Source organism: Primulina huaijiensis, chromosome 6 (genome assembly GCF_012295235.1).
Source record: "Primulina huaijiensis isolate GDHJ02 chromosome 6, ASM1229523v2, whole genome shotgun sequence".
Lineage (NCBI taxonomy): Eukaryota > Viridiplantae > Streptophyta > Magnoliopsida > Lamiales > Gesneriaceae > Primulina > Primulina huaijiensis.
The window spans coordinates 14101370-14116197 of record NC_133311.1 but is presented as its reverse complement, the minus strand read 5'-3'; the positions used below and the strand labels follow the sequence as shown (position 1 = coordinate 14116197).

At 33.2% G+C, this 14828-nt stretch overlaps 3 protein-coding genes across 4 annotated transcripts; 1 reads left to right on the top strand and 2 right to left on the bottom strand.

The window, feature by feature from the left end:
• The first annotated feature begins 371 nt into the window (after window positions 1–371).
• On the top strand, window positions 372–3762 carry LOC140978694 (N-carbamoylputrescine amidase). The gene is made up of 9 exons (XM_073443898.1): window positions 372–540; window positions 899–947; window positions 1374–1465; window positions 1605–1756; window positions 1833–1879; window positions 1981–2014; window positions 2114–2280; window positions 3235–3331; window positions 3427–3762. Exons 1-9 carry the CDS (start codon window positions 455–457, stop codon window positions 3600–3602), a joined length of 900 nt encoding a protein of 299 aa, XP_073299999.1. The 5' UTR covers window positions 372–454; the 3' UTR covers window positions 3603–3762.
• A 1650-nt stretch (window positions 3763–5412) lies between these two features.
• LOC140979386 (uncharacterized) lies at window positions 5413–6828 on the bottom strand. The gene has a single exon (XM_073444756.1). The coding sequence runs from the start codon at window positions 6561–6563 to the stop codon at window positions 5721–5723; it is 843 nt and encodes a 280-aa protein (XP_073300857.1). The 5' UTR covers window positions 6564–6828; the 3' UTR covers window positions 5413–5720.
• A 1526-nt stretch (window positions 6829–8354) lies between these two features.
• Window positions 8355–12964, bottom strand: LOC140978534 (uncharacterized protein At2g27730, mitochondrial). Of its 2 annotated transcripts, none has more exons than XM_073443671.1 (4): window positions 12848–12964; window positions 11900–12019; window positions 10957–10995; window positions 8355–8797 (listed from the first exon to the last, which is right to left on the bottom strand). In XM_073443671.1, the coding sequence occupies exons 2-4, from the start codon at window positions 12002–12004 to the stop codon at window positions 8582–8584; spliced, it is 360 nt and encodes a 119-aa protein (XP_073299772.1). In that variant the 5' UTR covers window positions 12005–12019; window positions 12848–12964; the 3' UTR covers window positions 8355–8581. The 2 variants fall into 2 exon arrangements, with proteins under 2 accessions (XP_073299772.1, XP_073299774.1); XM_073443673.1 differs by having other exon boundaries at window positions 12856–12935.
• Window positions 12965–14828: the final 1864 nt, after the last annotated feature.

Sequence of the window (14828 nt, the reverse complement as noted above, 5' to 3'; positions counted from 1 at the left end):
AAACCAATATATTTTGGTATTTCAATCTTTTCAAATTAATATTTTTTGTGAAAAAATTTTGTTCAATTCATCTACAAGAAAATAAAAATCAAATAATTTTAGAGTTTCAGTTTTCTTGGCAACTTGATCATTATCTAGTATAAATGTAGTTTGACAATTTTGTCCTGATCATAATAACTGATTTTACAAAAATATCCTTACTAAATTTTTTTGTATGTACAAACTAAGAACAAAGTTGACAATACACAATAGAAAAACTTTAACCTTGGTTCACACTTTTATAATATGTATAGACTATAGATATAGTGAAATTGAATAATTTTATTAATAGTAATAGTAATGCAAATTGCAAAGAGAGAAGTTCAAAAAACCCAATAATTAAAAGCGTCAGCAGTTTACATTTTATTTGACCCATCTGCTGCTCAACAGATACAAGGAAAATTAAGCAAGAAAAATGGCGACAAGCCGCATAGTTACCGTCTCAGCTCTGCAATTCGCTTGCACCGACGATGTCTCCACCAACGTCGATACGGCCGAAAGGTGCGACCCTTTTCGGGAAAACCATTTGGGTGTTTTGAATTATTGTTAATCCATTTTCTCGATTCCAAGTTCCAATCTTTGTATTTCGTACTATTTAAGATATGTATTCTGCGGGAAAAAAGAAACATAGTACGTGCTACTGAAATATGCTTCCCCTCCTTAGTTTGAATTGGTTTTTACTGATTAGTTGGAAAGTGTGTATAGAATCAATTTGCAGTTTATCCTCAATTTTTTGTTTGGAGAGTTACTTTCATGGTTCACTGTGTATTCTTAGTTATGTATACCATTGGAGATATTTTTATTTTGAATGAATCAAATTGCAATTGAAGTCACTCGGACTAATTAATTTTTGCTGCAGATTGGTTAGAGCGGCTCATCAGAAGGGGGCAAACATCATCCTTATCCAGGTTTGTATAATTTTTTCTTCTTAAAGTTTTGATCTCTGGGTGCTTTTTTATCTGGTTTAATATCAAAGTTTTCTTTTTAGTGTTGTTCTTTCCTAGGTTAACATTATGTTAAACTTATTATTATTAATAAAAAGGACTAATTTCTTGTCATGACTGTTATATTTTAGTATTTCTTTGGGTAAGCCACCAATACTTTTTCCTTATGGATCCTTCATTTTTTTATGCTTTCTGTAATTTATTGTACAATTCTGCACTTATCTCTTCTAAGGCTGAACATTAAGAGTTTTTGTCTCCTCTTTCCTTGTCCACACATGTCTAATTAGGTCACCACAAGAACATAGAACTCTTGTTGTTGCCATGCATGTTTATCTTTTATTTTTGAACTAGGAATCATTTCCAAAGGTGTTCTATGACTGGATATTGCAGGAATTGTTCGAAGGTTATTACTTTTGTCAAGCACAAAGAGCAGATTTTTTTCTGCGATCAAAACCTTATAAGAGGCACCCCACAATACAGAGGCAAGAATGATCACTCATCTACTTTTAGATGTCACTTACTAACTTGTTCATGAATGTATGTTTGGTCAAAAGGATTTTGAATGTATGGATGCTTGTGTGAAGGAGTCAGAGTTTATGTATCTAGATTTGTATTCCTCAGGATGCAGAATCTAGCAAAAGAATTGGGTGTTGTGATACCAGTTAGCTTCTTTGAGGAGGCAAATAATGCGCATTATAATTCGATAGTTGTAATTGATGCTGATGGAACTGATCTAGGCCTTTACCGCAAGTCGCACATCCCAGATGGGCCAGGTTCGCAAACTTCAAAATTTACATTTGATCTTATGATTAACCACTATATTTATTTGCAAAAGATATACTCTCTCAGGATACCAGGAGAAATACTACTTCAATCCAGGTGACACCGGTTTTAAGGTTAGTGTCCATGAATCTAAATTTCCTTTGTCAGCAAATTTTACCTTGATACCGATTGTCTATCCTTAATTTTTCCACAAACTTGTGATTTTTTTCAATAGGTCTTCCAAACTAAATTCGCAAATATCGGAGTTGGTAAGATTTCTTTTATCCCAGTTTTACGAATAAAATTAGCTACCCCTAGTTTTTCATGTTTCAATTGAAAACTAAAGATGATTCTTCGTTCCTCGTCAGGAATTTGCTGGGACCAGTGGTTTCCAGAGGCAGCTCGAGCTATGGTGCTTCAAGGTGCAGAAATATTGTTCTATCCCACGGCTATTGGTTCTGAACCTCAAGACCAGGGCCTGGATTCTCGAGATCACTGGAGGCGGGTAATGCAGGGTCATGCTGGGGCCAATGTGGTAGGTTTCAAACGCGAACTCTAGCACGTTAGGTAGATGAACTGATTATGTTACCTATTTAGTATATTTTGTGTTGAGTCAAGACGAACCTAGATGAGAAACTAGAGTTTCTCTTCTTTATTAAAGAAATAGTCTTCTTGAACTTCACATGAGTGTTCTAGGTTTTGTTTGGACAAGTACTTATAAAATGTTTTTATGAAAGTGTTTTTTTTTTAAAAAAATTATAAAATGTTTTTAAAGTTGTTTTAAGAATAAATATGTGTTTGGACAATTATTCTATAAAAATGTTTTCAAAGTTGAAAATGTGTTTTGACAACTATTCAATTCTCATTTTTTTATTCTAAAAATACATAAAAAAAACACCTCTCAATTTTTTGAAAACTATACATGGAGAACACTTTTTTAAAAATATTTTTCTAAAACGTTTTACAAAAATCTTGTTCAAACACATACTTTAAGTTTTTTTCACTTATAAAACACTTATAAATCACTAAAAAAAATTTAAATTACTTGTCCAAACTCCAAACATAGCAATAATTTTTATGTCACATGGTCAATAAAAATTGAACATTATTTTTTATATCTTCAATCTGATTTAGGACCTGTAATGAAAATATGGTTTAGTTATGAAGTTTTCTTAATACTGCTCTGTACGTTTCACTCGCTTCTTTTCTACCAGTAGTCTAGTGCTTAGACTCCTTTTTTTTCTTTTTGATTTTTTCTTGCCCATGATTGATGAGATAACTGGATAAAAATCATAAATTTCTTGTGGATTTGTCACACTATAAGATACTTTTTGTGCATTTGTTATTTTCTTGCCCACGAATGGTGATAAATATCATAATATTGTTTATTACTTGTGGATTTGTCACTTTGTCAGAAATACACCTACAGAGCCAAATCCATACTTTACTCCATTAGTATTTCATGATTTTGAAACTTCAATTCATTCAGGTACCCTTGGTAGCTTCAAATCGTGTTGGTAAGGAGATAATTGAAACCGAGCATGGAAAAAGTGAAATTACATTCTATGGGAATTCTTTCATAGCTGGTTAGTTTTTTGTTAATCGCCTGAGATTATTAGTAACTCAAATTCATTTACTACATACATACAAGAACTTTCAAAATATTTGCTCTGTTAAATAGGACCAACTGGAGAATTGATTGAGAGTGCTGGTGATAAAGAGGAAGCTATCCTCATCGCACAATTCGATCTGAATAAACTCAAATCCAAGCGAAATAGTTGGGGAATATTTCGTGATCGACGCCCAGATTTATACAAAGTGTTACTGACATTAGATGGCAGTAATGTTTCTGAATGATTATCTGTACGTCTTTTAGAAATTATTCTATATTATTTCTAAAGCTGTCAACTCTTCCATCAATTGGGAAAATGACATTTCTTTCGCTGATTATGAATAATCTTTGGCATGTTAGTATTCTCTTCTCTAAATTGCAAAATCTCTAGAGTTTTTAAGACTTGTTCTAGAAGATTCCATCTGTCAATTAGCATGCATGGCTTTTGGAACGTGCATCATGAGACGGTGTATAAACATATCATGTTGATGTATAATAACCCTTATCTGTCTTGATATTGTGAACTGTGTGATTGATGATTCTTGAAACTTTCTGGCCATATACAGATACCATTTTCTGTATATAGGATGACAAAATCTCATTTTCTTTTCTCATTTAATATTTGCTATGATGGAATAACCTTTTGCATATGATGACCGTATATGTTAACGAAAACTTAGTAGAAAAATCTTTTGCATGCCTCATTACATCAATTAAATGCAGGATTTTATCATCATATCTTCCTTTGCTGTGGTGCATGGTTAGTATATGGGCCTTGTTGTATGGTTGCCAGCATTTGCTGTGCAGTCGTGTATTTGAGCATGAGCCAGGTCTTTGAAACACGATTCAATGAATGATGGGAATATGTATTTGCATAATGAAATGTATGTTTCATTTTANGAAATATTTATCTAATTAACTGTTTTAACAGTACATGAGATGTTTTAAAATTTAAAATATTGTTTGAGTAGTTATTAGTTAAGATATATTTGAAGAACACAAAAATTCCTCTGTGACGGTCTCACATGCCAATTTATGAAACAGATATTTTATATGGGTCACTTATGAAAAAGTATTATTTTTTTATGTCAAATATATTAATTTTTATTGAAATATAAATATGATTGATTCGTCTCACGAATAAAGATCCGAACGATGAAATATTGAATAAATGGAATAAGTAATTTTGAGAGTGCATAGGGAAAAACATGATATATATTTTACTTTATTTTTTGGGGAATATTTTCTTCGTTTGTAAATACTGAATTGGAGAGGGACTGAACAGTTCGAAAATAAAGCTACAAACCTGAAAGAAATCAAATAAAATTCCTTCTTGGAGGGTGTCAGTATCATTATTATTATTATTATTATTTAACAAACTTGTAGGAATTTTAATTTGCTAACTTTGGGCAGTTTCTAATGAGTTAATGTATGAATTAAAAAAAAAACTCATGAGACCGTATCATTGATTAGTTTTATGAGACCAATATTTTATCCAATTTAATTTTTGAAAAATATTAATTTTTATGTCAATTATATTAATTCTTACTACGTTGGGTGCAATAATTTTTCCTGCTTGATAGAGCGATCGAACCGTCGTACTTGAGCTGCTGCGCGGTTTAAAAGATTTGAGTTGCACCATTAACACCAGCTATAGCTTTTGGTAAAACGATAAGCATTAGGTCCTACAATTGGTATCAGAGCCAATGTCATGGGTTCGATTCTCATTGATTGCAAGGAGTGCAATTATTGGGAGGGAGATTGTTGGATGAAATAATTGTCTCTGCTTGATAGAGCAATCGAACCGTGGTGTTTGAGCTGCTGTGCAGTTTAAAATATTTGAGTTGCACCATTACCATCAGCTATGCTTTTTGATAAAGCAACAATCGTTCGGTCCTACACACCAGTTGATTATCCAGTATGTTACAGATTTTCAATACCAAAAAGTCTCTTCTTAACGAGTTTCATTTCGTGTGTTGAATTTTAATAAATTAATGTTTCCATTTTCCACCCCAAATCTACAATTTGTAACCCAAACACAAACTTCGAGGCTCGGTATATTAGAATTCAACACAACGAAGAAAACTCTATACAATTCATCATTTTGCGGTAAAATTCAGCACACAAAAGATTCAAAATAAAAACAAGGAAAAAAAGGTCTTCAAAACCGTTAATCCTCCTCTTCAACACCTTATTAAACAAATTAAAGGGAAAAAAAAAAAGAACAGATCTTAAAATATAATATGTGCAGAAAAACTAACAAAAAATTCTAATTTTTTTTTAGAAACTGACCCGAACATTATGGCTATAGATCTCATGCCGGATCGAAGGAGCCGAGAGAAGACCGCTGCCAATGACTTCATTTACACTACGGTCGTCGCCACCGGGCTCGTTCGACCATTCTCATCTCCATGTATAGCCTCTCCATCATCCTGTTCATCTGTAGGTTCTTCTTCATCTTCTTCAAGGATTTCATCATCAGAATGAACGAACCGTAATCGCAAACGCCCGTTTTCGCGGCATGCATGCAAGAATTCTTGAGTTGGGATCCTTACTTCTTTAAGAATGAATCTCCCATCTTCTCTAAATGATTTAAAACAAACCCATGGCTTCCCATTTCTCCCTATACAAGAAATAGGTGGAGGAATATCCCTTCTGCAGATTCTTAATCTTCTAAATTCACCCCAGTGATTATTATTTTCTGTAGTATTTTTCATCACACTCCTCCTCTCTTCTTGATTCCTCCATTCATTACCACTAACCTCATTTCCCAACAAATCTTCAACATCATCGGAGCTTTCGGACCCGAGCCCTTCAGTGCACAGAGACAAACTCTCAGAATTCATGGAGGAAAAGGAGTCACTATGCCTGTAACGTATATTATGCCTGGACGGATCATAACTCGACAAGGGATTCTTAAATTTTTCTTGATGGATAATAGAAACTCCTGGAATATCGATCTTCAATTGATTAGAATTGGAAACAAATGAATCTGAGGATAAAGATGTAGGTGTAGAGGATATCTCATTAACATGGTTTTCTTTGAAGTGCAATTCACCGAATAACTCAGTAAAAGAGGACGAGGACGAACCATCCACTGATTTCATGGTTTTAATCTGTTTCCATGGCGAAAGAGATTCAAGAAAGGTTGAGTTATCTGGTAATGGCTTCTCAAAGATGTGTTCTAAGCCACCACAAGCTGCCATTCTTGGATATTTTACAGTTTTATTATTTTTTCGTTTCTTTTCTCTGTTAAAAAAAAAAAAATGATGATAAATCAAGAAACAAAATTTCTTCTCCCCAAAAAAGGTGTGTTTGTTTTGGATTTAAGATGGAGATGTACACGGGAAGAGGGTGAAAATTGTTGCAGATAAAGTCAAGGGAGATGGGAACTATTTATTAGGGGTGCTGGTTTCCAGGGTTGCCTAGAATAAGGATTGGTTGTTATTGAGATTCTCAATTTTGGTGGTCATAAATTATGGTAAAATTCATTGCTTATCATGGTCCAGAACACTAGTGGATTTCAGTGTGATATTTAAGTTGGTGAAAATTAAACATATATATTTCTTTAAATATAATTGTACGTGTACAATTATGTTTTTTTTTTTTTTTTTGATAAAATCGGTATGAAATTGTTTTGTTTGATCTTATCATATATAGCCATATAGCTAGGTAGTATATTTACACTTGACCTCTCGTGTTCGAACTGCTTAATCTAATCGACCGATAAAATAGCTTTCGCCTCTCAGTGTCGGAGAATTAGACTAAAATTCCTGTGATTTTATCAGCCGTGTTCCTTGCTTTTCAAGAAAATAAGATAATGATAAATAACAAAAATATCCCAAGCTTTCTCCTCCAGTCATTAGTTTGAAATTTAGAACCTTCTCGGTTGTACAAGCTAAGTCATATTACTTCAGAAATGGAGGGAGGAAAAAAATATGGATACAATAGGCAAAATAATGTAGACCCTTGAAATCAATCACATCCAAGCATCCTTTTAAACTTATAAATGCAAATTTTAATCAATCTATTCTATTTTGGGCAAATTACATTCTCTACTAGTAAAAAATATTGAAAGGGAATTCCAACTTTATATTTTCAGATAATATGATTTGAAAATAATATTAATTTTATATAAGAAAATCCGTGCTATTTAGAATTTTCAAAAATGATAATAATTGCAATTTTCCTGTTAAATTTCAAAATTTTTTAAGGCCGTTCACGATTTTACACTCATTTAAATTCAAAAGATAAAAAAACTTTCCACGGAGAAACGAAAAGAAGCATGAAGACTTCTTTCCACCCGTGTGTGAAGACCAAAAACTAAAAAAGAATATACCATGTTGATTCTCAGAAACCTTCATTTTCTTCGACATGATATTTTTTTTCAGAAACAAAAACTTTTTTGAGACAATCCGGTACAAAAAAATATTAATTTTCATGATTGATATGAGTCGAGTTGATCGGTCTAACAGATATAGACTCGTAAGACCATCTTACAATAGATCTATTCTTTTCTAAAAGTCCACAAATATAGACTCGTAAGACCGTCTCACAAATGACTTACTCTTTTCTAGAAGTTCATATTTAAAGCGTTTTATCAAACTTATAATTTCACCCAATTTTCACGAATCCCCTATGTAATATTTTTTTTATTCAATTCCCAAAAAGTTTCAAATTAAAATGTTCGGCGATTGTATAATATAAAAACTCAACATTGTAGCTTTTAGCATGCAATTAAACATTTGTTCCAGATAACTGGTATCTGGACCGAGATCATGAATTTCATTCCCCAAGTCTAATTCTGGTTATGATTTGCATAACCTCAATCAATTGAAAAAGCAATCAATTTTCTCTGTAATGCGATGCGCAAATATGATTGTTCGAACCTAAGCTCGAGTATTCGGGCATGGCACCGACAAAACAAGTTTGATCGAAATTGAAGACGAACTACAGGTAAGCTTCAGCATAAACCTGACCATTTTTAAACATTTGGCTCAAGCTCGAACAGTTGGCAGTCGATGGTCATTTAAATTCACTAAAAAAGTGATATTAAAGTTCAGAGGTTCCAAAAGGTGCATGCCAATATGTTCCAGGACATCAGTGAAGGGGAGAACAAGTGATAATGCCAGAAGACATCGCCATGAAACAGAATTCAACCGGTGAAAAGGAGTTTACATGAGTTTGTTTCGTTTTATTCGAAAACCAAGTCGACAAAATTACTTCAATCCTGCACTTCTTCAGGTTTTGTCTTCTTCGACCCCAAGAAATACCACCCACTGGCAGCAGCAATAGTTGCAAGACCAGCTACAACAGCATAATTTCTATAGGTGTCAGTTGATGTTTTAGAAGTTGAGGAGCTCCGGCCACTTGGGTTAGCATCTGTTACATTGGCTGTGCCTCCTGAGCTTCCTGCCGGAGCTTCATCTGCCTTAGGGCCCTATAGTGAATAAACCCTTTAAGGATGGTTTGATAACAAGATATAGTCGAGGCAAAACAAAAACTCAGTGGCTGACGTTTGAGAATGTTTAAGGATGAATCAAAGATTTGAAATCAAGATATGTTTTGATGCAATAGAATAACAACAAAACCACCAATAATGGTAATCTTAGATTTAAAGACAAATGGTTCGAAAAAAAATTGGGCAACATTGGAAGTTTCAACAGCTTCAATCACCACTAATACCAATGCCATGTGGTATTTATCTTCGTCATAGAAAGTAGTGGCTGAGTTAAAAGGTTTCTGAGGGTATGTGATCGGGTTCGTTTTTGCATATTTTAGTATGTTATTTTTAATCCATTATTGCATAAGTTTAAGGTGTCAAGTCTGAATTTTTATCTGTTTTAGTCATAATTTTTTCATATTGTTTGCCCCTCAAATATTTCGGTTGATCTGTAGGTGGACTTGCTAAAAAGAAGGGAATTATTGGCAAAAGCACGAGCATGGCGCGCTAGGGCGGATTATTTTATCCACCCCGAGCGCGCAAGAGAGAGATTTGCGAGGACCTCGTGAGCGAGGTGTGATTTCGCCCGCCCCAGCGCGACGCAATATGGAAACAATAGCTGGACGATTTATTTCCTTTTGTGGTGGATAATTTTGGACGGAAATAAATGATAGCATCCCTAATACATGTTCTTAGAGGATAGATTTTGATCATTCAGCAAAGAGGCGCATAAGAAAAGGGCCGAAACAAGGAGACAGAGTAGAGCAATAGAACTCAACTGAAGAACAAGAACTTGATAAGCGTTTTTCTTCTTTTCTTTTTTCTTTAGTTGGAATTAAAGGGATCCTATCCCCAAACATTTATGTTGTCAATTCTTTTTGAAGATTGAATTTGGTTCAAGTATACTTGATTATGTTATTGATGTTTCTTTCAACTTGAGAGTATGCTCAACTTCGAAGAGATTTTATGTGTTATAATTGAAACCGATAAGAGACTTTATAATATAATATAATAACATAATTCATGGATCTACAACTTGCACATACATATGAGGTTGTCAGGTTGGATAAAATGTTGATAGCCATATTCCAATAGGTCGCTAGAGGATTCCACGGTTTGTTAATGCGATTGCAATTGTTAAATAATACAAGGACACTTGGTTACTGTATTTTGTTAATTAAATTAATAAAGCTCGACAGAGTATATTGATAGACTAGAGAATTCCGTCAAAAGCATGACTTAATAAATGAAATTCAATCATTAGAAAAGATTCAAGGGTACGTGAACCAAGATTCTAACAATTGTTTGTTTATTAATTTGATTTATATTATTTATATCGTGTTAGTAAATTATTTTATTTGACCTTCAATTTAATTTATTAATTAATCCAATTTTCGATTTAGTTAACTAAAGAATTGTGTTTAAGTTAAATTTGTCTAATCAATCTCTGTGGGAATGATACTCGAACTTCTTACACTATATTTATTATAACTTAACTCGTGCACTTGCGATTCATTCGAGCATAAACTTTTATTTTATTTTTATTGCGGATTTACTGTGCAAGAAAAACTCGATCACTATGAAGTGAGCCATTTTAGAAAACCTATCAACAACAACAAAAACAGAAGCATAGCCCCTCCTAGACCTAGGCAAACCCAAAACAAAATTCATCGATACATCTACCCATGGTTCAGTTGAAATAGGCAAGGGTGTGTATAATCAACGAGGTTGAGACCTAGACGTAGCCTGCCTGCATGTGACACAAAGCTCACACATCCTCTCCACATCTCTCCTCATGTGATGCCAGAAAAAGTGTTCACTCAGCATGTCCAAGGTCTTCTGAACTCCGAAACGTCCCATAAGTCCTCTCCCGTGCGACTCTCGCACTAACAATTCTCTCAAGGAACTTTGTGGCACACACAACCTATTCTCACGAAACAGAAATCCCTCATGCCTAAAAACGTTATCAAAATCAGGATCATTAGCAATTCAGTTCCGTTTTCCATCAAGATTAATGAATTTTTCCCAAAAGTTGGAAGGTCAAAGACGGTTCTAGTTAAAAAGAAAAGGATAAAGAGGACATGAAGTAGAATCGAGCCAAAGATAAAACATAGTCAATTATAGGATTCTAAATGTATTATCGAACATGTCCATACCTTCCTGGCAAGCTTCTCCAATTTCTCTTGCTCCATTTTCTGTGAAATTTCAGAAGGTTCCAGAGTGAGAATACTCATTAGATAGATTCATAATGTTGGTGTTCAGGAATGCACAAGCATGAATTTTGAGCATGAAACCACAATAAATCAGCTAATGATGCATAAGAATGGGAAAAAAAAAGTTCATATAAATGCCCAACAGAAAATTCTCCAAGTACCACATCCATGATCAAGGATATAAATCAAGGAAGGTCGGGAGGTGGCAAATAAAATCAGAAAGTTCCAGAAATACGAGGGTTAGGTTACCCATGGACAAAGTAGCAGTAATATTCTCTCACTTAATTAATCACAAGAGAAAGAAGGTCCATATTCAATACAAGTAGCTGATTGTTTATACCATCCATTAATGATATTTCCTCATTCTTGCCACAAGTACCCCGATCTTCTTTTATAGCCCTCCGTTGCTCTGGTTGCATTTCAATTCATATCTCATGAAACAGTGAGCATCGAGATATCAACAAATAAATGCCACCCCAAGGCCATTTATACTTTGAATAAATTATATCATTTATGGGGGAAAGAAGCAATAATCAGATCTGGATTTAATAGGAACAAAACCCTCGGGTTAAAACGACATCACACCAAATATTTTAGAAAATGAATAAAAAAGAAAAAGAAAATTTAAACCACTTGCTTAAAAATTCAATACCAGACATGTGATCAGAGAATGTAGGCATCATTAAAAACTGTAAATGAATGCTGATAAATATCTTAAAAATTCAATAGCAGACATATGATCAGAGAAATGCAGGCATCATTAAAAACTGTAAGTGAATGTTTGTTGATAAATATCAACTTTCACAGGCAAATCAAATATTTGATCATATTAAGGCAAGAAAAAAGCAGAAACTTAACTTGCAGAAACAGAGATTAAGAAAATTACCTTGATATAGATGTTTTCAGCAGCCTTCTCCTCCTCACTCAGGACTTTTCCACTACTTGACATCCTACGAGATACGACATATCTAAAAGCATTTCGAGTTGCCATACCACAACAGATTTCCTGTCGACAATCAAACTTCTGTCAGACACGATATATTTCTCAAAGACATAACAAAACCGGTAAACTTTAACTCTTCCTGATCCACTTTAACTCTTTCAATTAATAAATAGTTCCATACATTAAGGCATTAGTAGTTAAGGCATAAACAATCCATCAATGAGGTACAAGTACATTATTGGAATACTTAAGCTAAACTCTAGTTATGAAAGAAGCATAACCAACACTGGACATTCCACAAACATGTTTTGTGATTCAGCAACAATACAACACCAGACAAATTATCAAGAAGAAACCCGGATTATAAATCCTCAAGTACAAGTTTGCATCACATCCAAACACACCATTCTCTCATCAATATAAAAAAATAATAATACCAAAGTAAGCAAAATAATATTGACAAATGCATGCTAAAGCATGCTCATGTACATAAAATAAAAAAACCGAAAATATTCCAAAAATATCATTAGTGCCACGAACTGAAACATAAAAAAATTCGAAGGTACCCAATATAAAAGAGAAACCCCAAAAATTAAGATAAACCATAAAAACAAAAATACGATCGGGTGAAAACAAAAAAGAAAAAAAAACTGACATTTAACTAAGAAAACACACATGTATCAATACATATAAATGAATAAGCATACAAAATTCTTCTCCTGAAAAATCGCAGATGTAAACCAAAGGCACCACCGGAATACCAAAAATCCCAAAGAAAAATCAAGCCACAATTCTAAAAAACACAAAATCAATAAATTTTTAACCAGGAAAACACACATCGAATGTAATTATACTATAGATTCCGTGTGTAACTATAGGTTGAGAATTTACCGCAGCACCTGGAGCTGGTCGAGGGAAATGGGTTTTGGGATTTTGAAATGGAGTGTAGAATGGAGAAGGAGAACATGGTTACTGGGAAGACTTGTAGACTACGAAATCAAAGTGGGCCGGCCCAATAGATAAGAAACTTCGATTCAACAATTTTTGTTGGAATCGATTTTTTTAAAAAAATAAGTTTAACAATTGACATAATTGTTAAAAGTAAAAATTTACGATAAAAAATAAATATCTCAAACTCATAAAATATATTAAATTATATATTTTATAAAATTTTATCTACTCAATTATGTTTTTCTTCACAAATTGAGAGACCTATTTATAGAATTTCTTTGGAAATAATCCAAGAATAAATGCATCATTACATACATCATCACACACTAATTTTCAATATTTACAACTCTTATTTTCAATAATTTCAACTCTTATTTTCAACATTCTCCCCTGTGATGATGATCATTATACAATGATTATCTTCATTACGTGTTTTTATACTGTCTCGTTAAAAACCTTACTAGAAAAAACCAATTGGCATAAAAATCATAGTAAGGGAAAAAGAGTGCAGTCGCGTAAACTCTCTCTCATATTAACACGAACGATTCTTCACAAATTTCGTAAATTGAGCATCACAATATTATATATATGCTTTCTGAATATTGTCATAGGAAGTGCCTTTGTAAAGAGATCTGATGAGTTTTCATCTGATTGAATGTAACGAATATCAATATCTTTATTCTTCTCAAGCTTTTGGGTGAATGCGAAGAACTTAGAGGGAATATGTTTAGTTCTGTCGCTTTTTATGTATCATTCTTTCATTTGAGCAACACATGCAACATCATATTCATATAGAGTCACATGCTTCTTGTCGAATGATAATTCGCATGAGATTTGGATATGTTGGGTCATTGATTTTAACCACACATATTCACGGCTTGCTTCATGTAGTGCAATAATCTCGGCGTGAGTTGACGAAGTTGTTACTAGTGTTTGTTTCTGTAAACGCCAAGAAATTGCAACAAAAGATATATCAGGTCTTGTAAAATTTAAAATACATAAGAGGGCACCAATAGCACTTATATATGATACTTCTGGACCAAGAACAACTTTATCATCTTCACATGGATGGAATAGATCGTTTTCTATGTTTAACGATCTAACAACCATTGGAGTACTTAAAGGATTTGATTTATCCATATTAAAATGTTTAAGGACATTTTCTATATAATTTGACTGATGAACAAATATTCCACGTTCTTTTTGTTCAATTTGCAAACCCAGACAATACTTTGTTTTTCCAAGGTCCTTCCTTTCAAATTCTTCCTTCAAGTACAACACAACTTCTTGAATTTCCTTATTCGTTCCAATGATGTTTAAATCATCAACTTATACAACAATAATTAAGAATCCGAATATTGTTTTCTTAATGAAAATGCAGGGGCATATTGAATTGTTTACATATCTCTTTTTCATTAAGTGTTTACTTAGACTAGTATACCACGTTCGTTCGGATTGCTTTAACTCATATAATGATCTTTTCAATTTCACAGAATAACATTATTTGGGTTTTGAACTCTTTGTGCTTCAAATATCTTAAATCCTTCGGGGATTTTCACGCAAAACTAATCAAATATTGAAACTTAATTGCATCCATAATGGGACAATACGTTTCTTCATAATCAATTATAGGTTTTTGTGAAAAACCTTATACAACAAGTCGAGTTTTATATCTTACTATTTCATTTTTCTCATTTCGCTTTCGAAAAAAACTCATTTGTACCCAACAGGTTTTACACTTTCAGGTATAAGGACTATATGTCCAAAAAAATAACGTTTATTTAGCGAATCCAATTCAACCTGAATAGCGTCTTTCCATTTTATCCAGTCATGTCATTTTTTACATTCACCAAAATATTTTGGTTCATGATCTTCATTGTCATTTATGATGTCAAATGACACATTGTAAGAAAATATCTCA